The sequence below is a fragment of the Mauremys mutica genome, chromosome 1 (genome assembly GCF_020497125.1).
Source record: "Mauremys mutica isolate MM-2020 ecotype Southern chromosome 1, ASM2049712v1, whole genome shotgun sequence".
Taxonomy (NCBI): domain Eukaryota; kingdom Metazoa; phylum Chordata; order Testudines; family Geoemydidae; genus Mauremys; species Mauremys mutica.
In genome coordinates, this window is record NC_059072.1 from 324298421 (window position 1) to 324325194 (window position 26774).

The 26774-nt window shown below is 40.4% G+C and overlaps 1 protein-coding gene across 2 annotated transcripts in view; it reads left to right on the plus strand.

The window, feature by feature from the left end:
- Nucleotides 1-26774, plus strand: part of XPO4 (exportin 4) — a 152024-nt gene that overhangs the window by 62302 nt on the left and 62948 nt on the right. For both annotated transcript variants that reach the window (XM_045017736.1, XM_045017725.1), the window contains exons 5-7: nucleotides 11829-11945; nucleotides 12761-12914; nucleotides 24958-25070. In XM_045017736.1, the coding sequence (XP_044873671.1) occupies nucleotides 11829-11945; nucleotides 12761-12914; nucleotides 24958-25070 (384 nt within the window). The remainder of the gene's footprint in view (nucleotides 1-11828; nucleotides 11946-12760; nucleotides 12915-24957; nucleotides 25071-26774) is intronic.

The following is a 26774-nucleotide window of genomic DNA, read 5'->3' on the forward strand; positions in this document are numbered from 1 at the left end:
TTTAAACTTTTTACTTAATTTGACTCCATGCTTTCTTTCACATATAGTGCTACTCCCCATCAGTGTGACCTGCTCTGTCATTCCTATATATTTTGTACCCTGGTATTACCGTGTCCTGTTGATTTATCATCATTCCACTGAGTTTCTGTGATGCCTCTTATATAAGTATCCTCGCTTAATACCAGGCACTCAAGTTCACCCATCTTCACATTTAGATGTCTTGCATTTGTATATTAGCACTTATAAAATTTGTCAATATTTAGTTGTCCGCCTTTATGTGATGTAATTATTTCACTGTTTCTCTTCATTTCCTACCTGCACTTTGTCAACTTATAGCCTCTCCTCTTTACTAGGATATAGACTATCCCCTTTAATAAATCTTTCCCTAAGGGATGTGTCTGTCCAAACCATGTGCTCCTCTGCACCTGTCAGCTTTCCCTCAGCCTTTAGTTTAAGAACTCTTCTTATGACCTTTTTAATTTTACATAGCAGCAATCTGGTTCCGTTTTTGGTTCCATGAGACCTTCGGAGTTCCACATTTCTTACTAGTCCATCCTGGGCTTCCTGGTGTAGTTGAATTAGATGACTGCAGAATGTAATTCATGTAGTAAAATTTTCATTGCCCTCAGAGTATGAAATTGTTTGAGCTGTGCCAAGTTCCTCAAGAGAAACTCCAGCTGGCTTTTTTATTTCTTGTAAGCCTTGGTGAGGATAAAATAATCACAAAAATTTACAAGGCTTGTATAATCACTGATTAAACTGAAGGTTCATTCAGTGTGGTGAGGCATCATATAATATAGTGCACAGTTCATTTAATTTCATATTTTTCATTATGAGTATACAGAGACCTGAGTTTTCCACAAGGATAATAAGTAAAAATCAGCTAAAGGGAAATTGCCTAAATAAATGAATGTGCTTTGCCTTTAATTCATTTAGTTTTAGCAGACTTATAATTAAACCATCTGAGCAGGAGCTATGAAAGGTCTCTAGGTAAGAATCAGTTCATCTTCATTCAGACCCACAGAGTGATATGTGACTCACTATTCATCAGACAACACAATAATGAAACACTCTGAAGAAAGATAAATAACAGTGACTGAAGAGTTTCTTGGTTCTTGCTATTCAGAGTTTGCAGTTAGATATTAGGTGCTTAAATAACTACAGTGATAAGTGTGGCATTAAAAAGTAAGAGGCATGGATGTATAACAGTTAAGTAGTATATTAGATAGAATGGATGTATCGGCTGCAGCATGTGTTGGGGATAGCATAAGTCCTCTGGGAAGATGAGGAAGCAGGTTTGAGAAGTTAACAAATTAAGCACACGTGCCATGAGCGTGACCTGCCAAAACTAGAATTTGAGTGTATACAACAGTTGGCCTCAAATGAATATCTGATACCAGTGACAAGCTGTGTGGTTTGGTTTTGTTAACTTTGTTCCCTGATATAACTGTAGGGCTTCATTTTGTTTGCATAACTATTGGAACATCAGAAGGTCCAGCTGTAAACAGAGCGCTTTGGACAAACTGTTGAAGAAAGTCAGTTCTGTTATGCGTAGATGATCTGAAGATGATGTTAGTAAATGTAGTAGTTTTGTCTGAGGAATGCTGGGGAGGGAACAGGAACATTGTCCCTTCTCACTGTAGAACTGTCTTGCAAGAGAAGTCTTACTTTTGAAGTCTCACTTGGTCTAGAACAACCTTTTTACTTATACTCATGAAAGTTTATTAGCCAGGAACGACAACTATTTCTGCCACAATGCCCCTTTTCTACTCTATCAACTACTTGCTTCTATACTACTTAGTATCCCTGAAGAATTACTTTTATCGCATACTTCCTGTGGCTCTGAAACATTGGCAACATTGACAATAGAGATTCCATTGTGGGAGGGGGGGAAGAAAACTGGAGCTCTATAAATCAATAAGAGTAACTGAAAATTATTTAAGATAACAGGATTAGTTTCATGTTCTAACTGTGAAGGGAATAAGCACCTTGTGCTGTTAAATTCATTGAAGTTCAATTATCTAGAATACAAAAAGAAAAATAATAAGATATTGAGATTTCTCAAATGGGATCTCTTCTTTAGTTTGATTTAGAATTTGCGGCGAGATGAATATGACTAACTTGAACCAAGCGTCTTTCATCATGAATGTTTCCACACACTGAAGCCCAAGAGTGGGATACAACAGTTTTGCTGTACAATTAATTCTGCTTTGTCTGGGTCAGCTTCTATGATTTAGACAGTTGTGTGCTAACTCCTATGTTTCCCTAACCCATAATTGAACTGTTCTTCCTTTCATACATTTTGTAACCTAATTATCCTCAAATAAATCAGTTCATTTACTCAGTGAGCTGCCTAGACGAAAGTGAGAAATCCCATAAACGTTCATTATGGGTTTAACATTCGGTATAAGTGACATTCCTTTGGAAGGAATGAGTCACATTTTATTAGAGCATGCATATATCATGAAGATTACTCCACGAAAGCTGTTTTGCAAAATAAGGTTCAAATTGTGCATATTTTTCATATAGTGGCTCTGTTTTAGTGTTGTGTATAGATTTAAAAAAATCTAATTGTCTAAAGCCATGCTTTAGGGTTGTCTGATTGCTAAATTAATCTCTTATCACAAGTCTCATTGATCTTCTGTTCGAGCAGCTGAGTGTTTTATGTATGTCAACCTTTCAAAAATTTATTACTGGTAATAAAGCTAACTGGGGTAAGTGCCAGGCTATTCTAAGAGACAATCCATGCTCTGAAGTATTTTATTTTGTCAGATGGGGTTATTGTTTGGGTATGTTCTTGTGACAGAACTAATGAAATTGCTGCCGAGTGAGACAAGCTAGGTTCATGAGGTATACTCTTACTGGCATGAAGTTAATGACTCTATTGGGAAATTAGAACATTGAGGTTTGACTTTTAATATGATCAGAATTACTCACATTCTCTAGCCATTAATAAATGGCATTCTTGAATCTGATTTATCTGTATTTTGTTCTATGTTACTAAAAGTGAAAAACCAAAAAACTTAATTTGTGTTTACTTTAAAAGAATCTTGTAACTCTGATGTACAATTTTTTTTTTTAACCAAGCACAGTGTGCTCTACTGGTTGATCTTAAATAACTTTGTTTTTCAAGTTTTTATGAGGTTTTTCTTAGACTTAAAGTAATGCAGCTACTGTGCATGTCTAGATATGCTTTGTATATCCCTCTGTACAAAACACACTTGTAAGCTTACAATACTGAACTTTCAAAAGATTGTGTCATTGTCGCTGTATATCAAGTGAACTCCTTTGAAGGGTCTTATAAATGTAATCCTCTTTCAATGAGCTAAAGAGGTGGCTATATGTAGCTCCCTTTAAAACTGTTGGACTGATTTCCCCCCCCACACACATTTGTGTGAAAATGGTAATATATCATGCATGAATATATTTAGTTTTTTATAGCATTACTTTGTTTTGGAAAATAACAGCATTTTTAGGGTATGTCTGCACTGGAAAAAAAGTGTGTGTTCTTAACTCGGGTTGGCTAACTCAGGTTAAGAAAAAACCTGGGTTAAGAACACACCTTTAAAAAAAGAATAGCATTGTAGCTGGGGTAGCATGGGCTGCTTAGCCATCTCAGGGCTTGTCTACATTGGCAAGTTTTGTCGCCAAAAACTGCCTTTTGACAACAAAACAGCAAGAGAATATACAATACAATGGGACTTTTGTCGCGAAAAACGCCCAGTTTTGACGACAAAAAACTTGCACCCCTATGAGAGACTTTTGTCTTTTCCCCTCCCTTTATTGTCAACAAAGAGCCAGTGTAGACACTGCTTATTGTTTTGTCCACAGAACTGGCTTCCACCAGTATCCCACAATGCCTGCCCTGATTGCTCAGTGTTTTGATCTATCTGCCCTGCAGGCATGCGCCCCTCCCCTTTCAAAGCTCCAGGAAGTATCTGTGTGCTGCTCCATTTGGGGAACAAAGAAAGAGCAAATCATTGGAATGCTCCTGCAGAGGGAGGGGGACAGACTGCTGTGCTGCTTTCCCATTCCTCAGCACGGAGAGCTCACAGTCAGAGCTACTCATGATGCTGCTCTCGGCAGCTGAAGGGGCTGTGGGAGAACTTGGAGAGAATCCCAAGATGCACAGCGATTAGCTCTTCCTTTCCACAACACTGCACTGTGGGATACATACCCATGGTGCATTGCTCACCCTGTCAATGATGGTGTCCCCAGTTTGGACATGATCTGTCGACAGAGGGAGCAAGTGTGAACACCCTTTGGCGATTTTTGGTTTGTCGACTTCTGGGTGTAAACATACGTTTTGTCAACAAAACTCGGTAGTGTAGACAAGCCCTCAGTATGAACCCAGGTGATCTAGGCATGCACATATTTGTAGAGGCTAGCCTGAGCTGCTACTGTGCTACCATGGCTACGCTGCTGTTTGTAGCGTGCCGACCCAGGGACGTTTGTGCAAACTATGAATCATCTTCCCAGCTCCAAGTATAGACGTCGCTTAAGGGTATGTCTACAGTGATGCAGCTGCACCTCTTCAGCACTTCAGTGCGGATACCACACCAACAGGAGGTCGTCTTCACCAGGCATGCTGTTTCCTTTTTTATTTCTAAAGGCTTATCTACAGTGCACATGGAGTTATTTAGGAATGGCTATTCCCAAATAGCTCCGGGACAGTTTTATTTTGGAATAAGGCTGCTGTGTTCCTGTTTAGTGTGGGTTAAGCTAAACAGGCACAAGGCTGCCTTACTCTGGAAAAAGTGTGTCCATGCGTGGAGTTATTCAGGAACAGTTTTCCTTGAATAACTCCATGTCTAGGCAAGCCCTAATGCTATGAATGGCAGTCCATAGTGATAGGATCTATTCAAGTTACATCTTTTAAAAACTAGTTTGTTTAAAGGGATAAACTTGAATATCCTAAAACGAACTTAAAATGTTTTTCTGATATTAATTAGTAAGTCCTGACTTTTTTTTTAAATCAATTTTGTTTTGAAATAATTCTCTCTTCTCTTTGTTGCTGCTGCTGCTTTTAGAAAGGGACTTTTGAGGTGGGTCTGAGCGTAATGCCAAACCTGCTCAGGACAACCAGTCAGCTGCTGCTCTCTCTCCCCCACCCCCTCATGTTTGACTGCTGCCATATCAGCTTCAGACTTACGGTTGCTGTTACTGGTACACAAGCCCTTGCATGAGCTCTATCCCAGAGCAGTACAGGAGAGTAGTGAATGACCATGCTAATGCAGTGTTTCCCAAACTTTAGAAAGCTGACTTCCCCTGTTCAGGAAAAGGAAACCAATCTCTCACCTCTTGGAGACTCTCCCTGTCCTTTGGGGAAACAGCATGCTACTGCATGAGATCAGGCATGCAACTGACAGACAAAACAATGGGTACATCTACACTACGGGATTATTCCGATTTTACATAAACCGGTTTAGTAAAACATGTTGTATAAAATCGAGTGCACGTGGCCACCCTAAGCACATTAAATCGGTGGTGTGCGTCCACGGTCCGAGGCTAGCGTCGATTTCTGGAGCGTTGCACTGTGGGTAGCTATTCCGTAGCTATCCCATAGTTCCCGCAGTCTCCCCCTACCCCTTGTAATTCTGGGTTGAGATCCCAGTGCCTGATGGAGCAAAAATCATTGTCACGGGTGGTTCTGGGTAAATGCCGTCAGTCATTCCTTCCTCCGGGAAAGCAACGGCAGACAATCATTTCGCGCCCTTTTTCCCTGGATTGCCCTGGCAGACGCCATAGCATGGCAACCATGGAGCCTGTTTTGCCTCTTGTCACTGTCACTGTATGTGTACTAGATGCCGCTGACAGAGGCGATTCAGCCGTGCTACACAGCAGCATTCATTTGCTTTTGCATGGTAGCAGAGATGGTTATCAGCTGTTCTGTACCACCTACCATGCCATTGTAAATTGGCAATGAGATTACGGTTACCAGTCCTTTTGTGCTGTACCATCTGCTGCTGTCATAGGTGCCCCTGGCTGAGATCGGCTGGGGGCGCAAAAGACAAAAATGGGAATGACTCCCCGAGTCAATCCCTCCTTTATGGTATCTAAAAATAAAATCAGTCCTGCCTAGAATATGGGGCAAGTGTACTAGAGAACCAGTGTATCAGAGAACCAGAGAGCACAGCCGCTCAGTGTCAGATCCCGCAGAAATGATGAGCTGTATGCCATTCACAGGGGGTGCCCCTGCAACAACCCCACCTGTTGATTCCCTCCTCCCCCAGCCTTCCTGGGCTACCGTTGCAGTGTCCCCCATTTGTGTGATGAAGTAATAAAGAATGCAGGAATAAGAAACAGTGACTTGTTAGTGAGATAAAATGAGGGGAAGGCAGCCTCCAGCTGCTATGATAGTCCAGACAGGACATTAAGCAGTGTGGGGGAGAGGAGCCCAGCATCCCGCTGCTATGATAGTCCAGGCAGAACAGAATCTTTTCTTTACACATGAAGGGCAGGGGCTGATGGAGCTCAGCCCCCTGTTGCTATTGAAGATGGTTACCAGCCGTTCTGTACCATCTACTGGGAATGATCAGGAGTTTTTTACCCAGGCGCTCCCAGCCGACCTCACCGGAGGCCAGCCAGGAGCACTCACGGGCTGATGATGAGGACGGATACCAGTCCTTTTGTACTGCACCATCTGCCACAAGGCTGATGATGACGATGGATATCAGCCATATTGTACCATCAGCCACCCATGAGGGGGGGCGAGGATGCTGCCGTTGACTGCTGCAGCATCGCGTCTATCAGCAGCATTCAGTAAACGTAGGGTGACATTTAAAAGAGTCAAGAGAGGATTTTTTTCCCTTTTACTTCTGGGGGTGGGTGAGGGGGGTAAATTGACGAGCTATGCCCTGAACCACGCGAACAATGTGTTTGACACTACAGGCATTGGGCGCTCAGCCAAGAATGCAAATGCTTTTCAGAGACTGCAGGAACTGTGGGATAGCTTGAGTCCTCAGTCCCCCCTCCCTCCCTCCATGAGCGTCCATTTGATTCTTTGGCTTTCCGTTACGTTTGTCACGCAGCAGCGTGCTGAGTCCCTGCTGTGGCCTCTGTCTGGAGATTTTTTAAAAATGCTTTGGAATTTCGTCTTCTGTAACGGAGCTCTGATAGAACAGATTTGCCTGCCCATACAGCGATCACATCTGTACGGTCCATGCTGGAGCTCTTTTTGGATTTTGATTTCGGACTGCATCGCCACCCGTGCTGATCGGAGCTCCATGCTGGGCAAACAGGAAATGATATTCAGAAGTTCGCGGGGCTTTTCCTGTCTACCTGGCCACTGCATCCGAGTTCTGATTGCTGTCCAGAGCGGTCAGTGGTGCACTGTGGGATACCGCCCGGAGGCCAATACCGTCGATTTGCGGCCACACTAACCCTAATCCGATATGGTAATACCGATATTAGCGCTACTTCTCTCGTTGGGGAGGAGTACAGAAACCGGTTTAAAGAGCCCTTTATATCAATATAAAGGGCCTCTTAGTGTGGACGGGTGTGGCGTTAAATCGGTTTAACGCTCCTAAAACCGGTTTAAACGCGTAGTGTAGACCAGGCCAATGAAACTGACAGTGCACAAAGTGCTGTCAAATGCACAAAGTAAAACTGAAAAAAAGGAAGGCGAAAGTACCGTATTGTCCCGAGTATAGGCCGCACTTTTCCCCCCTAATGTGAGTGTTTAAACTAGGGGTGCGGCCTACAATCGGGACAATAGCTGCAGCAGGAGCCCAGAGCCCTTTAAATCCCAGCCATGGCAGGGAATCAGAGGGCTCTGGGCTGCCGGCAGCCGCGGGGAGCCCAGAGCCTTTTAAATCCCAGCCGCGGCCGGGAATCAGAGGGCTCTGGGCTGCCCGCTGCGGTGGGGAGCCCAGAGCCCTTTAAATCCCAGCCGCGGCCGGGACTCAGAGGGCTCTGGGCTGCCTGCTGCCCGGCTCCGTCCCCGCGTCGCCCGTCCCCCGCCGCCCGGCTCCGGCCCCGGCCCCGCATCCCTTCCCGGCCGCCCTACTCTGGCCGGCCAGCTACCTGGCTCTGGCCGTCCGGCTCCCGCCACATCCTCCAGCTCCGGGCTCCGGCCGCGTGACTCCTGCCCCGGCCCAGCATCCTGGGGCTCCTGGCTCCAGCCGCGGCCGGACTGTAGTGCCGCCAGCCACATCCAGGCAGCGCAGTAAGGGGGCAGGGAGGGGGTGTTGGAGAGAGGGCAGGGGAGTTCGGGGTGGGGGGTGGATAGGGGTTGGGGGGGTCAGAGGGCAGGGAACAGGGGGATTGAATAGGGGCAAGGGTCCTGGTGGGGCAGTTAGAAAGGATCAGGGGATGGATGGGGCGGTGGGAGGCAGTCAGTGGCAAGAGTTCCAGGGGCTGTCAGGGGACAGAGGGAAGGGGTGGTTGGATGGGGCAGGGGTCCCTGGGGTGGGGGGAGGTGTCAAGGAACGCGGGGGGTTGGATGGGGCAGGAGTTCGGGGGGGGGGCCATGATCCCTAACCCTAAGAACATTTGCTAATGTTGTTGATTGTTGTGCAGGGGAGAGGGTGAGAACTGTTCCCATCAGTCTCCTTGTTGTCCATTCCTTTTCCCTTCTTTATTTACAGTATAACTACAAAATAGTTTTCAATATTTCTGAGTATATAACATATGCCATCAAAAGCAGGACTACCAAAAGTGTTAAAAGTGTTAAAAATGTCTTCCTATTCATTAAATAAAATACTGTTTTACTGTTCTACTAATGTGTATATTTTCTTTGTTAAAAAAAGTTAAAAATTTAATTTTTTTAAAATAGCACCAAACTTTAAGGGTGCGGCTTATAATCAGGAGCGGCCTATACTCGGAACAATACGGTAACTTTATTCTTTCAGTTAGAATAATCTTGGACGTTTCTTATTACCACAGTAGGTACCAAATCTCTCCCCCTCCCCCTTTCCTATTTCTTTACTCCCATTATACATTCTTGCATTTTGGCTTTGTAAATGGTGCCAACTTGTATCATTGCTCTAGTTGTCCTAGGTTGTTTTGTGTAGTAAATCTATTGGGAGGGTTATCAGATCTTTGTATGATAAAGCAGAGATGACTTAATTTGTATGCTGTTGTAGCACAAAAACGATATAGCATGCTTATCATATATGGAATTAAAGTAATTGCCATTAAAGCTGTCTTTGCATCAGTGCTTCCTAGAGCCTACAAGTATTTATGGAAGTCTGGAATAGGCATTATCAGTATAGCATACAAAAATGTATAGCATCCTCTGGCAACTCTGAATTATTCTTTAAAAATATATATCTTGCAATGGCATGAAAAATCCTTAACTGTAGAACAGTGGCTCAGTCAAACTTTAAAAATTATTTTCAACTTTTTCAAATAACTAGTTTTTATATAGTGTTCTCATAGTTTTGATGTTTGTTTCAAAATGGAAGTGCTTGCTTTGATTAATTTTCATATTGATTCAATTCTGAATTTAAAAAAAATACAGCCCAACAGTCCCAGCAGTAACTACAGAGAGCCTTAAGATTTTTAAAACTGCTGAATCATTTAGGAGACAGCTGAATTATTGTATAATATAGGGTTGACAAGTAGAGAGACTACACTGCTGTTCTAGCAATTGGAGGTTTTGATTTTTTGTTTTACAGTGGCAAAGACGCAGCCTTCACAATTTATCAATAGTGAAAAAGATAGTCAAGTAGAATTGACATTAAAAGAATTACTTTGAACTGAAATAGAAATATTTGAATTTAGCAATAAATTACAGTAAGCTGACATAAAGTACATTTTTAATGTACTGTAGGCAATTGTCCGCAAAGATGCATGAAACAACCATGTTTGCTTGATCTGCCTGGGATTTATTTAGCAAGTAAGAATTTTAATTTAATGTGTACTGGCTAAGATAACTAGTTGTCTGTAGGGTCAAGGTACTGACATCAGAGGCATTTCTGAACAAAGATGTTGCAGTTGGTGGGTGGATGGCACTGCTTTCAGCTGTTGTATGAGCTTGCATAAATAGTATCTCAACTTTAATCTTTCGGGTGTTCAGAGGTAGTGTGCATATTTCCATTTAACCCCTGGACACTTGCCGGCATGTATGACCCTTTAACAATTCCTGTCCCTCTGTCCATCCGTGGCACCTTGGCTCCAAACAGTCTAGGAGTAAGGCCAGTAACTTTGAAGTTGTAACTGTGTTGGGTACATCTATTAAGCAAAAATATTTTCATTTAATTAATACAAGGTGTCTGTTATGTTTCCTGTGTAATATGTTGAACATTTGTGAAATGTAATTTACTTCCCCAGTAAAAGATGTTTTCTTTCCTTTTGTGTGTGGTGCAGGGGCGGCTCTATGTATTTTGCTGCCCCAAGCACGGCAGGCAGGCAACTTTCGGCAGCATGCCTGCAGGAGATCCGCGGGTCCCGCGTCTTCGGCATACCCACCGCTGAATTGCCGCCGAGGCCGCAGGACCTGCAGGCATCCGCCGAAGGCAGCCTGACTTCTGCCCTCATGGCAACCGGAAGGCGCTCATGGCCACGCGCTTGGTGCCTGGAGCCGCCCCTGGTGTGGTGATCAATCATGGTAAAATATAGGGGAAATGAGAATTGAAAAAGATGATTAATGGACTTTGGTATCAAGAGTAAAGCTTGCTTTTTGCAAAAATCAATTGTTTTTGCAGCATATTTCAGCAAAGAAGAGTGTGGCCCTGACTTGTATTTTAGGATTACACACCTCTTTTAAGTAGCTCATCTATTAAAAACTGTTGAAGTATTGATTCTTATCTTACATTTTGTGAGTGAGAAAAGAACAACCAGGGCCCAATCTGATTAGAGCCTTTGGGAGCTACCTCAATATAATGACTAATATGTTTTCTGCAGTCCTACAAGCTTTGTGTGTCATGAACTGTAGTTGTGGCTTGAATATCTACTTCTGTCAGTAGGGAATCATCTGTCAGTCTTCAAGCAGTGATACTTTCTGCCAATTCTGTCCCAGTTCTGGACTTTTTTTTAAGAGATGGGAGAGGGAGCTTGGACTTTGGAGGTGCTTTTTTGACTAGCTATATCTCATTCTCTGTCTCTTTGCTATACATTTAATTATGATCAGATACCAGCGTTGGAAAGTAAAAAACACAAAGGAGGGTCAAAGCAAACTGCAAAGTGACCTGGATAAATTAGACAAATAGAGGCAACAGGAAGCTGAACCTTCGCTAGTTAGTAGTAGGCTTAGTACGCACTTAAAAGCTATGTTGGCATAGCTTGGAAATAAAAAACAAAACACCCCATGCCAACAAAAACCTCAACGGAGATGGGCCTATGTTGATGGAAGAGGGCTTTTGTCGATATAACTAACATCATTCAGGGAGATGGTGTTCTTAAACCAACAAACTCCTGTATGTGTAGGCTGAGTCTACACTAGGGCTATGCTGACATAGCTAAGCCAGCATAGGCACCATAGGGTAGACATACCCCTAATGAATGTAAAGCCTTAAGCACTGAGAAGGAACTAAACAGCATGTATAGAAAATGGGTTGAGCTAACCAAGCAGAAACATGAATGCCTTAAAGCAAATTTGTTTTCATCCTGTGTTAATACCGTAATATTACTTTTCATGTTACCCAATTACTAAAGTTCCCTCGGAGAAAGTGTGTAATCTGCACAGGGAGAGATGGGTCATCCAAGGAGCTTTACTTTAAGTGCTCCAGAATCTAAGGAAAGCTTGAGCTACTGCTCTAGTTTGTGTCATAAGAAGACTGAAGTAACTGAAGTCCATAGAAATATTCTAATAAGATAACTTAAACTGCATCTTAAGCAGTATTACCTTATTGAACAACTTTTCATTTATATTATTTCTTATATAGCAAACTTTGGCCTGTTCCATTTTAACGGCTTTGTTGAGTGAGTTCTCAAGTTCAAGTAAAACCAGCAACATTGGACTAAGCATGGAGTTCCATGGTAACTGCAAACGAATATTTCAGGTAAAAAAAAAAAAAAAAAAAGTAACATATGCTAATTATATTTCTGATAAATAGAAATGTTAATAAAGGAAAACTGTCATGCACCAACAAATGCATTAACCTTTTTGGTATGTGCAAAAGACTCCTATATATTATAAATTAATATTAAATACATACAAAGTATGTATTAATTCCTTGTTTAGTAAACATTTTAGTAATTTTAGGGATATTTGTTTCAAAAAGTGTAATGCATTTTTTGTTCATTTTATGAATGTAGATTTATGAATCTATACACAGTAGGAATCTTAATTCCCTGTCTACCAATAGCAAATAAAACTAATACTCTTTGGAACTATGATAGTCTTAAATATAGCTTTGGTTAAAAGCCAAGGAAAGCCATGCATTTAAAAATATTATTGCAGATGGTGCGGTCTGGTTGTCTCAGATGTATTGTTTGGCTATGGATAAACGTTTTTGTGAAGGCATAGCTTTAAGTTCTATGACTGTTGTGGAATAGCATATCAACTTCTTCCATGCCAAAGACCAAATCCCTCCTCCTCGACCAGTTGTTAGAAAAATGTATTACCAGTTTTTTCTCTTAATGACTAATATTTATAATGAATAAGATTTAAGCTTTTTTTTTAAAGTGTTACATTGTTTAGGTGAAGGCCTTGTTTCTGTTAAAAATGTTAGAAATGTTCCAAGTTAATGCAAGAATCTCAGATTTTGTAAATAAAATTTAATTTTATTATTTCTCACTATTTGCCTGATCAAGAACTTCTTACTTCATGAATGGGAGACTCCATTAATAGTACGTGCATTCTTCCTAACACTAGGAGGATGACCTTCGGCAGATCTTCATGCTAACAGTAGAGGTACTACAGGAATTCAGCAGACGTGAAAACCTCAATGCTCAGATGTCTTCAGTGTTTCAGCGTTATCTTGCACTAGCCAATCAGGTCTTAAGCTGGAACTTTCTTCCTCCAAATTATATCCTTTTAATGTTTGAACCTTTGCTTCAGCTAATTAACTTCACCTGTACTTGATAACTGGAGCCTTTGAAAAATGTAACATTTAGAGAAATTTTTTTTTCAAGTGGGGGTAATTTAGACCTTGCTATGCACTCTACTGGTCACTCCCATACTTGCTCATATTTACTATGTATTCAAGTTGTTGTTGCTGTTTTCTCTTTAAAGTTGTGAGTATTTGTCACAAGGTTAAAATTAGCTCATAGAAGCAGCAGCTAGTTATGGGCTTCTGGACTGTCTGGCAGATGTCGGGATGGTGCAGAGTGGGAACTTTCATCTACTGCTTTAATGTGAGACTTGGCAGAACCAGTAGGGATAGATCAGAGCTCTTGTTTTCACTGTAGATCTGTCACCTACTTCTCTCCACCAAGAAAAGGAGAGGATGATGTAGAACTAACACCATCGAAGAATTACCCCCTCTCTGGCTTCTTTGGGAGCTAGAAGAGAAGTCCTGTACTACTTTTTCCATGAGCAGGAGAAAAGCGTTTTAGGATCCTACCAAGAAAAAGCATTTGTCAGAAGGCAGGGAGAACAGACTGCACCTATAATACTACCCCTTCCTCCTGACAACCTACAGGTTGCCTTAAGACGGTCCTTTAGCCCCTCATTCCTCTGTGTGACAGGTTGCTGAACTTGGGATCCCAAAGAAGTGGGAAGCGATTAAGAGAGTAAAGAAGAAGGGAGGGACTATAATGCAGGGAAAAGGCATTGAGGGAGGGGGAAGGAATGAGAAAAGAGAGGAATAGAGATGCCTATATATAGAGAGAGAGATAGAAAATCAGTGTAGATATGGTAAACTGCATTTTGCATTTATCCAACAAAGAGTTAAATGGCAGAGCTTCACTGCCAGGGGTGACTTTTATCCCTGACTCACAAAGCTGTTTTAAATCCTTTCAAATCCATTTGCATCGAATGACACACACTACAAAAAAAACTCAGATGTTATACCTGAATCCTCTGTAAGGACTTTATTTCACTCCCAGAAATATTGTTGATTGTGGGTGATCAAAACATGTTGTCGGGGTTGTTTTGGCCCTGATTTCTGGGATGTTTGTACCTATCGTACGATAGATAGTAAAAGTGAGATTTCCATCCTTGAAAGTGGACATTCTTAAGGTCTTGTCTGGAAGGCTGAGTTCATATTATGACTTCTAAAGTTATAGGGAAAGTACCATGATTTAAAAGAGAACATCCATTTGCAGTTCTGTTGAAAACCACTGAATTCAGGCTGGATTAATGGGCCATATTCAGCCCTGGTGTAACTCAGATAAAGTCAGTGAAGTTAATCCAGAGATGAGGTTGGTCCAAGGACTTTGAAGACTGATTTTGAAGGCTAACTGCTGAATGGGCTGAGGTTGTGTTAGGAAATTTTGGGATTTGCAGAATATTGGATATCTTTTGGGATCACCTGTTGCAATTTGACAGTGTCCACAGAAGAGGTACACCTTTATGCTATCTTGTGTTGAGAGTTTCCCCACTGGTGTAGCTTTACCTCAGTACAAGACCCTAGTGGAGATGAATACCACAGTTGGAAACTGGGGTATGCTGTACCAGTGCAAGTCATAATTTACATGAGTGTTGTGCATCTACGCTGTGGGTTTGAAATGATGCAGTTACATTGGAGTAACTACACTGAGGCAAAGAAAATTGGAGAATTAAATTAGTGACCTAGCTTACATTTTTAGCTGTATGTAATCAGAAAATGGCTTTTTCTGTGCCAGTAAATAGGTGTTAATTGAAACAGGTAATCAGGCCTTATCACTGCATTAGTAATAGCAATATTTTCAGTCACTTGGATACTTTCAAGATATAGTAGCTAGTAGATGGTATTTTTATAATCAAATGGAAGAGAGAATTGTCTTTTTTTCCCTCTTCTGGGCATTAAATTTTTATATGAAAAACATTTAGTATCAGAATTAATTACATTTCATTAAGAAAACATTAAATAATTCCCCCAGTGTAATTTCTTAATCTTTAATTTTAAAAAATGTGACAGTTGGCCATAGGTCTGGGACATTTGGTTCCCAGTTGTTAGACCTGAATGCGAGTGCACTTTTAATACATCAAAATGCATTAAATGAAATTTTAAAATATGTGTAGCAGATGTTCTCTTCATTCTCAGACAGTTAGCAGACCTCAAAAATGGACTTGTACAATCATCAGTTGTGTGTGGATTTTGCCATAGTGTTTTGTACTTCCCTTGGCAAAATACACTGTTGGTTATTCCTGTGTTCGTCAAGGACAGAGTGAAGTTTAATTTGCAGTAGATATCTGTTCTATCTAGTTAAATGATTATTGTATCTTTAAAAGAAGTGGCAAAAATGTGATGAACTCAGTACTAATCAAACAGAATTTTAATCTTCAAGGGTCATATAATTTAGTGTAATTTCTTAAGAATTGTATTAAGACAAGTTACTTTTAGTCACTGCCTAAGAGTGTTCATATTGTAATAAGATGCTCACTATTTTGCTTAGCTAAATGCAGTTTCTCACATGAAGCATCTGTATGTCACAGATGGCACATGGAAGTATCATATTTAAACTGTAGTACTAGTGATGGGAAGAGCTGGTTTGAGGGATGCTGCTTCTTCCATCTCACTTTATAGCATGCAGACAATCTATCAATTGTTATTTTTATCCATTTCCTCCATGAATACTATATACACAGTAGTTCACCTAGTGTTTATAAATGCTTGAGACCTTTCTTGGCAGTGCTAATTGTAAATTATGATAACACAGAATTCCTGTTTTGTGCTAAGAATGTATGACAGTCTGCAGTGGTATGTTGGCTTCTGTAGCATTGTTTTTTTTTGGTACTGTACATCATTGTTTTGTTTACTTGGAACAAGCTGGTTCTGATCACTTTTTTTTTTCTTCATTTTTAAATTGACCTTTGGGGAGACTGGATAACTCAGGACTAGTATTGTGCTGTATATCCATATTTTTCATAAATTTGCCTCTGCTGATTCCCACTCTGGGAGCCACATATTGTATCTGAAACATCCCATTTCAGAGCTATATACCATTGGCCCATGTGTACCTTGACATATGCAAGTAAGCTGTTCTTCATGGTCCCCTCATAACCCATCTCTCTCATGAAATTGCCTCTGCAGATTCTCCTGATTTCTCTGCAGTAAGTCACATGCTTTTAGTTGCAAGTTATGAAACCACTGACAACAGTAAAATCATTAGGGGCCTGACTTTGTGACTTTCCACAGATCCAAAAGTTTCTGAACAGACAGCATAAGATTTTTGTCGCCCTGTCCCCTTCCCCTCCTCCCCCCCGCATTGTATTAATTTCTTTGTTAGCAAATTCAGCCATGGAACTTCAGACTCATTAAGGCATAGATTTTTATAAGTTGTAGTTAACAGGGGCGGCTCCAGGCCCCAGCATGCCAAGCGCGTGCTTGGGGCGGCATGCCACGGGGGGGCGCTCTGCCGGTCGCCGAGAGGGCGGCAGGCAGGCAGCCTTCGGCGGCATGCCTGCGGAGGGTCCGCTGGTCCTGCGGCTGTGGGAGGTCCACCGGAGCCGCGGGACCGGCAACTGGCAGAGCGCCCCCTGCGGCATGACGCCATGCTTGGGGCGGCGAAATGTCTAGAGCCGCCCCTGGTAGTTAATAGGTTTAGTTTAAAGTTTTAACAATAGTTTAGGTAGTAGTTTTATGGTAATGATTCTTTTAGTGCTATTTTTTTTGTTTTGTTTTAGGGTAAAGGTCTGCACCTCTGGAGGGCTTGGGTCTCTTCCATAGTGAATGTTGAGATGGGTTAAGACATCTGCTGCTTTTTAGTAGCATAATGGTGCAGCTATTTAGCTGATGCAGATTGTCATAGTTGCCTTCAATAGAACCATGGCAGTTTACACCAACTGAGAATCTGCCTTATGTCTTTAATGGTTCAGCATGCCTATTGCCTTAAATGCACAAGTGAGGGGCATTCTCCTTGAATCTATTCAGTGTTTTTTATTTCTTGAGCCATAGTAAGACCTTTAAAGGAGGCTTTAGCACCCAAACAACTTAAATGGCAGACTTCAACCCAAGTTGGAAACATCTATCACTAAGTCTAACAGAGCAGTCAGAGAACCAAATGGAATGCTCTAGAGAACATTGTCTAGAAGAAACCACCATAAGAGTTCCTGACTACCAGAGGAAGAGAAGAGGCCATATGTAAATATAGCAATTGTATGTGGGCAAGACAAGTATGGCCTGGTTTAAAAACACCCCCTCCCACCCCGCTAAATCATCGTGAGCCAGTCCATGGTCTCTGAATCAGTTGTTTTCAGCTTAAGAAGATCTCCAGGATGCCCAGCATGAAAAGAGCAACCATTCAACGTGTGTGCAGCATTCTCCTGTATGCCCTGTCCATGATTGGTCTTGGTACAGTGAACTATCCCATACCCGAACCTGTTAAGCTGACTCCAGAGGCAGCTGGGAGTCCAAGGCCAGGTAGCCAGTCATACAGCTTGATGATGATGTAGGAGTTCCTGGTAGTGGCAGAGACTCTCTCCCATTTGGTCTGGCACAGTGAACTGATGATGTCAACTGGATGGAAAGTGTGCAAAACAGTCCTGGTAGGATTTCTGCTTTGCAGTCAGTGGTGGGGTACATCCCATATATCCCTGAACAGAGCTTAGTGTGGCATTTGATGTACTTTGGTGATTGGTTTGTTAACTGCATTCAGACACCGAGTGTTAGGTGGAGGAACATTTGCTAGGACTAGTAACCATACAAGTTTTGTTGGCTTCAACATGCTTGTGATAATGACATGATTCAGTTGTGTGTCCGATAGTATAGTGTGGGCAGAGTTTAACCAAACTGGGGCACAGTGTTCTCCAATTACTTAGCAAAGAGTAAGCGCTGAACTATATAGAGTTTGTGCATTGACTCCCCAGGTGGGCCATACCACTTTGTTCAGGAGACAATTTTGCTTTTGATCTTTTGAGCTATTTTAGTGAGATGGTATTTGTATGTAAGTGTGCAATGTAGGGCTACCCCTAGATACACTGACTTTGAATCGTGTGCCAACCACTAACCATTCACAAAGAGGTTAAGCTCAAGTTTGCGCTGAGCATGGTGTAAGTGGAAGCATGTTGACATGGTCTTTGATATACAGTAGAACCTCAGAGTTATGAACCGACTGGTCAACTATACCTCATTTGGAATGGGAAATACGCAATCAGGCAGCAGAAGAGACGGGGGAAAAAAAGAGCAAATACAGTACAGTCCTGTGTTAAATGTAAATTCCTAAAAAAAAAAAAAAAAAGTTAAAAAAAGATATAAATAAATAAAAGCCAAGCAGATTATGTCAGATTGAATTGCTGGCCTGTAAAGAAAGTTCAACCAGTGCTACAGAAGGTGGATGCAAGGAAGTGCCGAAGTGGTCATAGAAATAAGAGGCTGACAATCTCAGCACCCTTGGGTAAAAGCTGACCAGACTTCAGCACTGAAACCATGCAGTTAGAACTGCTTTTTGAGGGGCTAAGTACTTTTTAGTAAGGCATGTGGTCTATGGTCCTGTGTTCAACTTAAGTGTTAATCCTATTAATAACGTCTCAAGACATACTGAGCAGAGTGTGAGAAAGGGGGTTCAGATTTCATGAATTTTAAAGATAACTAAACAAAACTTAAACACCATATTGAAACTGAACTCAACCATAATTAGTGCTTCATCACTTGGGTTTTCCTAGACATTTTCTTGCAAACTATATAAGACCTAGGACATAAGAATGGCCATACTGGGTCAGACCAATGGTCCATCTAGCCTAGTATCCCATCTTCTGACTGTGGCCAATGGCAGGTGCTTTAGAGGGAATGAACAGAACAGGTAATCATCAAGTGATCCATCCTCTGTTGCCCATTCCCAGCTTCTGGCAAACAGAAGCTAGTGTCACTTCAGTGCATGGTTTTGCATCCCTGCCCATCCTGACTAATAGCCATTGATGGACCTCTCCGCCATGGATTTATCTAATTCTTTTTTGAACCCTGTTATAGTCTTGGCCTTCACAACATCCTCTGGCAAAGAGTTCCACAGGTTAACTGCATTGTGTGAAGAAATATTTACTTTTGTTTGTTTTAAACCTGCTACCTATTAATTTCATTTGGTGACCCTTAGTTCTTGTGTAATGAGAAGGAGTAAATAACACTTCCTTATTTACTTTCTCTACACCAGTCATGATTTTATAGACCTCTATCATATGCCCCCCTTAGTCGTCTTTTTTCCAGGATGAAAAGTCAGTCTTCTTAATTGCTTCTCATATGGAAGCTGTTCTATACCCCTAATTATTTTTGTTCCCCTTTTCTGAACCTTTTCCAATTCCAGTATATCTTTTTTGAGATGTGGCGATCACATCTGCACGCAGTATTCAAGATGTGGGCGTACCATGGATTTATATAGAGGCAATATGATATTTTCTCCCATCTTACCTATCCCTTTCCTAATGATTCCCTACATTCTGTTAGCTTTTTTTGACTGCCTTTGCAGATTGAATGGATGTTTTCAGAGAACTCTCCACAATGACTGCAAGATCTCTTTCTTGAATGGTAACAGCTAATTTAGACCCAATTGCTTTATATGTAAAGTTGTGATTTTGTTTTCCAATGGGCATCTGTCATTTTGTTGCTCAGTCACCCAATTTAGTGAGATCCCTTTGTAACTCTTCACAGTGTGCTTTGGACTTAACTATCTTGAGAAGTTTTGTATCATCTGCAAACTTTGCCACCTCACTGTTAACCCCTTTTTCCAGAACATTTATAGAGAACAGTACTGGTCCCAGTACAGACCTCTGGTGGACGCCACTTTTTACCTCTCTCCGTTCCGAAAACTGACCATTTATTCCTACCCCAGTTATTGATCCATGAGGACCTTCCTTCTTATCCCATGATAGCTTACTTTGCTTGAGAGCCTTTGGTAAGGGACCTTGTCAAAGGCTTTCTGAAAATCTAGTACACTATATCCTTGTCCACATGCTTGTTCACCCCCTCAGAGAATTCTAGTAGATTTGTGAGGCATGGTTTCCCCTTACAAAAACCATGTTCACTCTTTGCCAACAAATCACGTTCATCTATGTGTCTGATAATTCTGTTCTTTACTACAGTTTCAACCAATTTGCCTAGTACTGAAGTTAGGTTTACTGGCCTGTAATTGCCGGGATAACCTCTGGAGCCTTTTAAAGAAATTGGCGTTGCATTAGCTATCCTCTAGTCATCTGGTACAGAAGCTGATTTAAATGATAGGTTACATATCACAGTTAGTAGTTCTGATTTGCAGTGTAGTATCTGAGCCCCTTGCAAACCTTAATAGATCTTGCAGTGCCTCTGGGAGGTAAGAAAGTAGTTTTATCCCCATTTAAAAAAAAAAAAAAAAAAAAAAAAGGAAGTGAGACAAAGAGATTAAAGGCCTGACTTTTCAATGTGCACACAACTCCAGTTTTGGCACTTCTGAAAACTAGGCTATAAGTGACTGGCACACAAGAAGTCTGTGGCAAAGCTGGGAACAGAACCTAGATGTTCTGAGTCTTAGTCCAGTGCCTCAACTGCAAGGTAATTGAGCCTTCCTCTTAACAGTTAATTATGCTGCCCTGGAAAAAGTTTAGTATTTAAAAGTGTAGGCTGATTTTTTAGCAGAAGATGCTAAGCATTCAAGCATGGGCTTTCCTCATTTTATTACCCAAACCTCACCTCCCCAAAAAAGTCAGACATGAAAGGCTTATCCTGTAGGGACTTGTGAGGGTTTGTAAGATCCCTTATAGACTGAGAGTCCCTTTCCTATAGGGACCAGTCCCAGTCCGTCTGTGTATCAGTGTTAGTGAGTTGTTCTCAGATCCTGGCCATGTGCTTGGCATAGTTGCAAACCAGAAACAACAGTCTTTAAACTCTAAATATAATCAGTATACTGGCATTACAACATTGTACAGCAGAATTAGGGGGAGGGATAGCTCAGTGGTTTGAGCATTGGCCTGCTATGCTAAACACAGGGTTGTGAGTTGAGTCCTTGAGGGAACCACTTAGGGATTTGGGACAAAATCAGTACTTGGTCCTGCTAGTGAAGGTAGGGGGCTGTACTCGATGACCCTTTGGGGTCCCTTCCAGTTCTAGGAGGTAGGTATAGCTCCATTATTTAAAAAATATACAAAAACAAACAACAACTTCCAGCTGTTAGATTTTATTTAAATTTTTTAATTGTTGGTAAAACATATGTATAGGAGTACTTCTATTGTACTTGAAACACTTTTTCTCCAAACAAGTCCTAAAGCTTGATTAAAATGACCTTTGAAACAAATGCCTCATAATGCACCAGATCATCCTCTTCAGCAGAAACACCTGTGGGAGAAGTCTGTCAGAGGAAATCAAAGCATTGATTGTGAACTACTCCCCTACTCTTCTGTTGGGAAGAGGCAGGGTTTGCTTTCACCTGGAATAGGCTGTGTGGGCCCACCACCAAACCTGGTGGATCTGCAGAAGGCCCTGAGCTATAACACTTGCTCTAGCCAATGGCTGCCCTCAGACCCATGGAGAGGTTTTGTGGAAAAGATAATAAAGCCCCACCTCTTGAGGGTCAGAGGGGCAGCAGTGCATATCCTGTCCATTCACTACTCAGGGACTCTAGACCCACAGAGTGCCTGTCACAGGGGAGTCTTAGAAGTTGGCTATGCTGCAGAGAAGGCTGACCTATGTGTAGATCTGGAGGTTAACGCCACCTATTGTATGTTATGCAGATATTCAATAATAGTATGTCAATAAAAATGTGTGTAATTGTAAGTATACTTAAAGCATATATAATTTGAAAATCATTTTAATTTCCCAGTGATTGCCCATGTTTGAAAACATGGTTTTATTTCTGTAAGCTGTAAAACTATGCCCATCATGAAGTTGGTGGGTACATACATAAATTGGGATGAGGGGAACCAATGTAAGCTAAATGAACCCTTCCAAAACAATACTTCAGTGTGATCTGCGATTGTTGTCCTCAGGGCTGGCTTTAGGCCGATTCGCCCGATTCCCTGGAATCAGGCCCCACGCCTTAGGCGCCTTTTTAAATTTTATTTTTTTTACTTACCCGATGGCGGTCCGGGGCTTCGGTGGCATTTCGGTGGCAGTCCGGGATTTCGGCAGCGGGGGGTCCTTCGGTGCTGCGGAAGACCCGGAGTGGACCCCTCCCTCTGCCGCCGAAGCCCCGGACCGTTGCCGGGTATTCAAATCGGGCTCTGCCCTTCATAAAGCCGGCCCTGGTTCTCTTCCAGCAAAAGCACCAGGAAATACATTTGCCTTATTGTATGTCATGGCATGAATGACATTTCTTCGTTATCATACTTCTCAGCACAATTTGAGACTGTTCATTGAATAATCTTGTTTTTGATTTTAAGACTTTCAGCTTCTGTAAGAATCTCTGTATTTTACATTTTATCATCTCAGTACAAAGTTTAATTTCCTATTGGTTGTTTTTAATGTGCATTTGTGTGGTATCACCAGTGAGCTGTTTTAAGGATTTGTTCTGAAATAAAAAAGAGATTAACTTAAAAAAAATTGAGTTAGTTTTCCTGTGATATTACAGGGTGGTGCAGTGGCATTTTTATTTTTAAACTATATTGCTGTCTGAACTCCTGGAAAAAGTATTGCACAAGTTAGTCATATTTCAATTGCTTTAAAAGCATTGACAGTCTTCAAATTAATTTTTGATAACAATATGTTACAAAGCCAGCATTTATCATGTGTAGCATCAGAAGCTGCATGTGCACTATCAAATTTGGTATCCATTTTTCAGCCCTGCTGCAGATGGACCAGTGCTAATTAACAGTGTAAACCATAGATAGCATAGACCAGGAATTTCACTGTAGTGTCACTGAAGCAAGTTTTTATGACACTGTGATAAGCATGCCTGAGCCCTATCTACACTAGGAGTTATATACATTTACTAGCACCAGCGCAATGACATGTTCTGGAAAATGGGCTCTAGGTTCTCTGATGTAGCTGCAGTTTCATTTTGGATTGTTTAGTGAACATATACGTTATTTCACCTACAAATCTTCTATTGTCAGATGTGTCATCAGGCCATTAGTATGAGATTCAGTTCTAAAAATAACAGTATATGACTACTAAATACTGAGGCTTGTTAAAATAGTGACAGTAAACCAGCCCTTCTTTCATTCCAAATTAGGTGTGTGTATGTAACTGGTCCCATTTGTTTGTTAAACCTACTAATGAATAAATTGAATCTCTAATCCTCTTCTGGTACTTCTATATTTCATATTCATTCCGTACAGAATTAAGGAGAAGAGCACCTTTACAAGTAAAGAAAATAAGGCAAGATAAATTATTCTTCATCAGATTACCATGGGTGGAGAAAATCATTTAACTACTGTACAATTTTGACTACTACTGAGTGCTTTGAAATGCACCTGAGTAACTATAAAGTTTTGGTGAAGGATGGTTACTTCCTATAATAACTTACAGCAATATTTTATTTTCATCCAAAAAACTGAAATACTTTCATCAAGTCACTTTATAGGTATTTTAAACTTTTATTTATATTCTCAAATATAAATGAGACCAAAAACTCCATTGTCTTATATTTCTGTATAAAATAATCTATTGTGTATGTCAGAGTCCATACTGTTCACATATACATTTTGGTAATGAAATTTATTTTGTATTGAAGTAATATAAGAGTCCTGAATTGTTTCAGTTCATTATGTGTCGATTGCAGTTCTGGTTATAGTGAACCTCCCACTTACAATTAAATTGCTCTATGGAAAAAATTACTTCATTATAAGAGGGTTCAACTGTGTCTGATGGTGGTGGGGTTCTATTTTGGTTGCTGCCATATGGTTGGAGTCACTGTGATACATGCATCCGATGAAGTGGGTATTCACCCATGAAAGCTCATGCTCCAATATGTCTGTTAGTCTATAAGGTGCCACAGGACTCTTTGCTGCTTTTACAGATCCAGACTAACACGGCTACCCCTCTGATACTGTGATACGATGATGTCTCCCCAAACAAGTGGCAGTAAAAATGTTGCACCCTGCTTTATGCTCACACTTTTGTTTATGCCACTTATATTTGGGTTTTTTTTGTTTTTTTCCTTAAAATCCCCACTTGCTTACTCTTTTGAATAATGTGACCAGTATGGGTAGAGCTTATTGACATCTAGTGTATAAATTCTAATGTCTAGAACTTGACATATTTTGAGAAATCTGGAGTATATATGATGCCTTTAACCACATGTAGTATTATGTGTAGTGTATTCTCAATGGCTCTCTAAATATTTATATACTTTAGTATAGTCATAGACTAACAGAGTGCAGTGGATTTACATGCTTCTTAAGTGTTTTCTCGCATCTCTGGTTATCCAGCACTAGACCATTTGCAGAGTTCCATGCTTGTAATTTAATGTTGAGCAATTAGATGGTTCTCTGCAATGAATTCATAGATGCAGTGTGTGTATGTTCCTTGGTTTCTCTTTTAAGAACATATGCTTAATAGAACAATGACTTGTGGTGCCTTATGCTTTTATTCTTTCTAGCATGATAAAAAAATTAGAGTAATACAAGGGGAACATATTTTCATTCTGTGAAGCATATTTGGCTATTTAGAAAAATAGGATATATGTTTCAAAGAGCTATCTTTAGCAGTCATAAGGCCTTTATAAAAGCTGCCAGGAAAATTTTTTAGAAAATGACTTCCTATTTTGCATAAATTTTAACACCTGTTAATTGCGGTTGCTTTTTTCCCTTCACCCCCTGTCACATTAGATATCCTGGTTATCAAAGTGATCATATCACTATGGTATGTCTCATAATTATGATCAAACTGTTATCTAACATTCCTGGAGCATTCTTTTTTTCAATACTTAATACCTTTTATTCCTTGGCCTCATGCATGAATTATGCTGTGTATGTGGAGAGGCTTAAAGATTGTTTCCATTACATTCTTTCTGAATGGATCCTGTTGTATCTAGGATTTTTTTTAAAGGCAAGTAGGAATGTTATTGTTGACCTTGACACCAGATAACTGGGCAGACATTATATAGCTATGTTTGAATCCTCACAAAATGTGATGCTAAAGCCAACAGAGTTGTGGCGTGAAACCCTCCTGGACATCAGAGTTATGGAGCTTTTCTTTACAGTAAGTCTCATTCTTCTTCAACTTTCATAATACAGGTCACGGAGAAGCAACTCCTTCCTCTTTTAAAACATTATTGTTGGATTCTTCCTGTTGTACCAGGTAAGACTATTCTGTTAACATCAATTTTTACCCTAGCAAGTTTCTAAGGTGGTGATGGTGTATTGATTTTTTTTTCCTATCAAGTGATCAAGACATACTTTGCATATAAAGTATCTTGAATAATTTTTAAAAGAAAAATAATTTATGTATTCATTTCATATCTTGGACATACCTATTTGCCAGATGAAATTCTGAGCATAATGCGTGAGCTGTGTTATCAGATACCTTTTTAGCTAAGGTGTTGCCGCTCTACAAATATCAGCTGAACCATAGGTTTTCACTCCTGCTGGAACACTGCTCAACAGAACAGTTGAAAACTAGCAATATCTTTGCATTTCTCCATCCAAGTTTAGCATAAAACTCCATTCGTTATAAGCTGGATATAAACCAAAAAGGTCAACAGTAGATCTGATGACTGGAAAATAGCTGAGCAACACATGGTTATTTTTTTTAAACTGATATTAAAGCTGGATAAAAGTAATTTTCTACCACTAATTTTTGTTAATATTTGCTTAATTTGCAGTCAGCCCAGCCACAGCATTCAGATTATTTATGTAAACTGCTATGCTAATCTTATTTTATATCCCATCTCTTGGGATCTTACAGCTCAACATTCTTCAGGCTAGGGTTCCTTTTGCAAAGCAGAGAAATAATATACTCAAAACTCTGTTGGGGTAGGCACTATTTAGCATATATAAATCTCTAGAACCAAAAGTGATTTGTCTGACACGTGAGTTTGAATGAACATCTATATTCAGTGTTTTATAAAGGAGATTCATTTGTTTGATTGAAAATTTATCTTGCTCCAGCAGTTCTTGAAAAGGTGAAAAACTTCCTGGCAAAACTCTTAACAACCACACACAATCTGAACAGCTGTCTAGACGATCTAGACAGTTGCTACTGTCAGCTGTGAACCTCCTAATGCAAATAACTTTTGGGTTTACAGGTTAACCCTTTCTAGTTTAACTGTTTTAAGAAGTCCCTGAGTTAAATGTCTGACTTCAGATTTGTTCTTCAGTGTTAAATTTTGAGTAACTGCCTTATCCATCACATACAGAAGATGAATGCTTCTGAATACTAAACATTTATTTTATTTAATGGAAACTAAAGAATACATCAGTTTGTTAAATCATTTGTGAATGCACAAAAATCAAAACAGCACATTGTTACTTTTGTTTTAAGTAGCACTGCTTAAGTCTTATAGCATTAATTTTGCATTTGAAGTAATGCAGCTTTTGCTTCTGTAGATATCAAATTCTTGTTCAAATACAAAAATTAAATGAAGAGTGATAATTTACACACTTATTTGAACTAACAAATTTGAAGACTTCTAAGTTTTGTAAAACTGCCATTTTAAAGGAGAAAAATCCTAATTTCTACGTGGTGTAAAATTTATTTTAATAGGGTGGAGTAGGGAAGAATTGTTTTAAATTCCAAAATTGTGTTTTCATGTGATTTGATCTTTCAGAAGTTAAAATAGTTTGTAACTTGTCTTTCTGTATCAGTTAGAGGTTCATGTTAGTTGCACAATTATCACTTGGATAGCATCTGAGGTGGGCTAAATAGAGAAACGGTTATAAATATTTAACTTTGCTTTTATATATA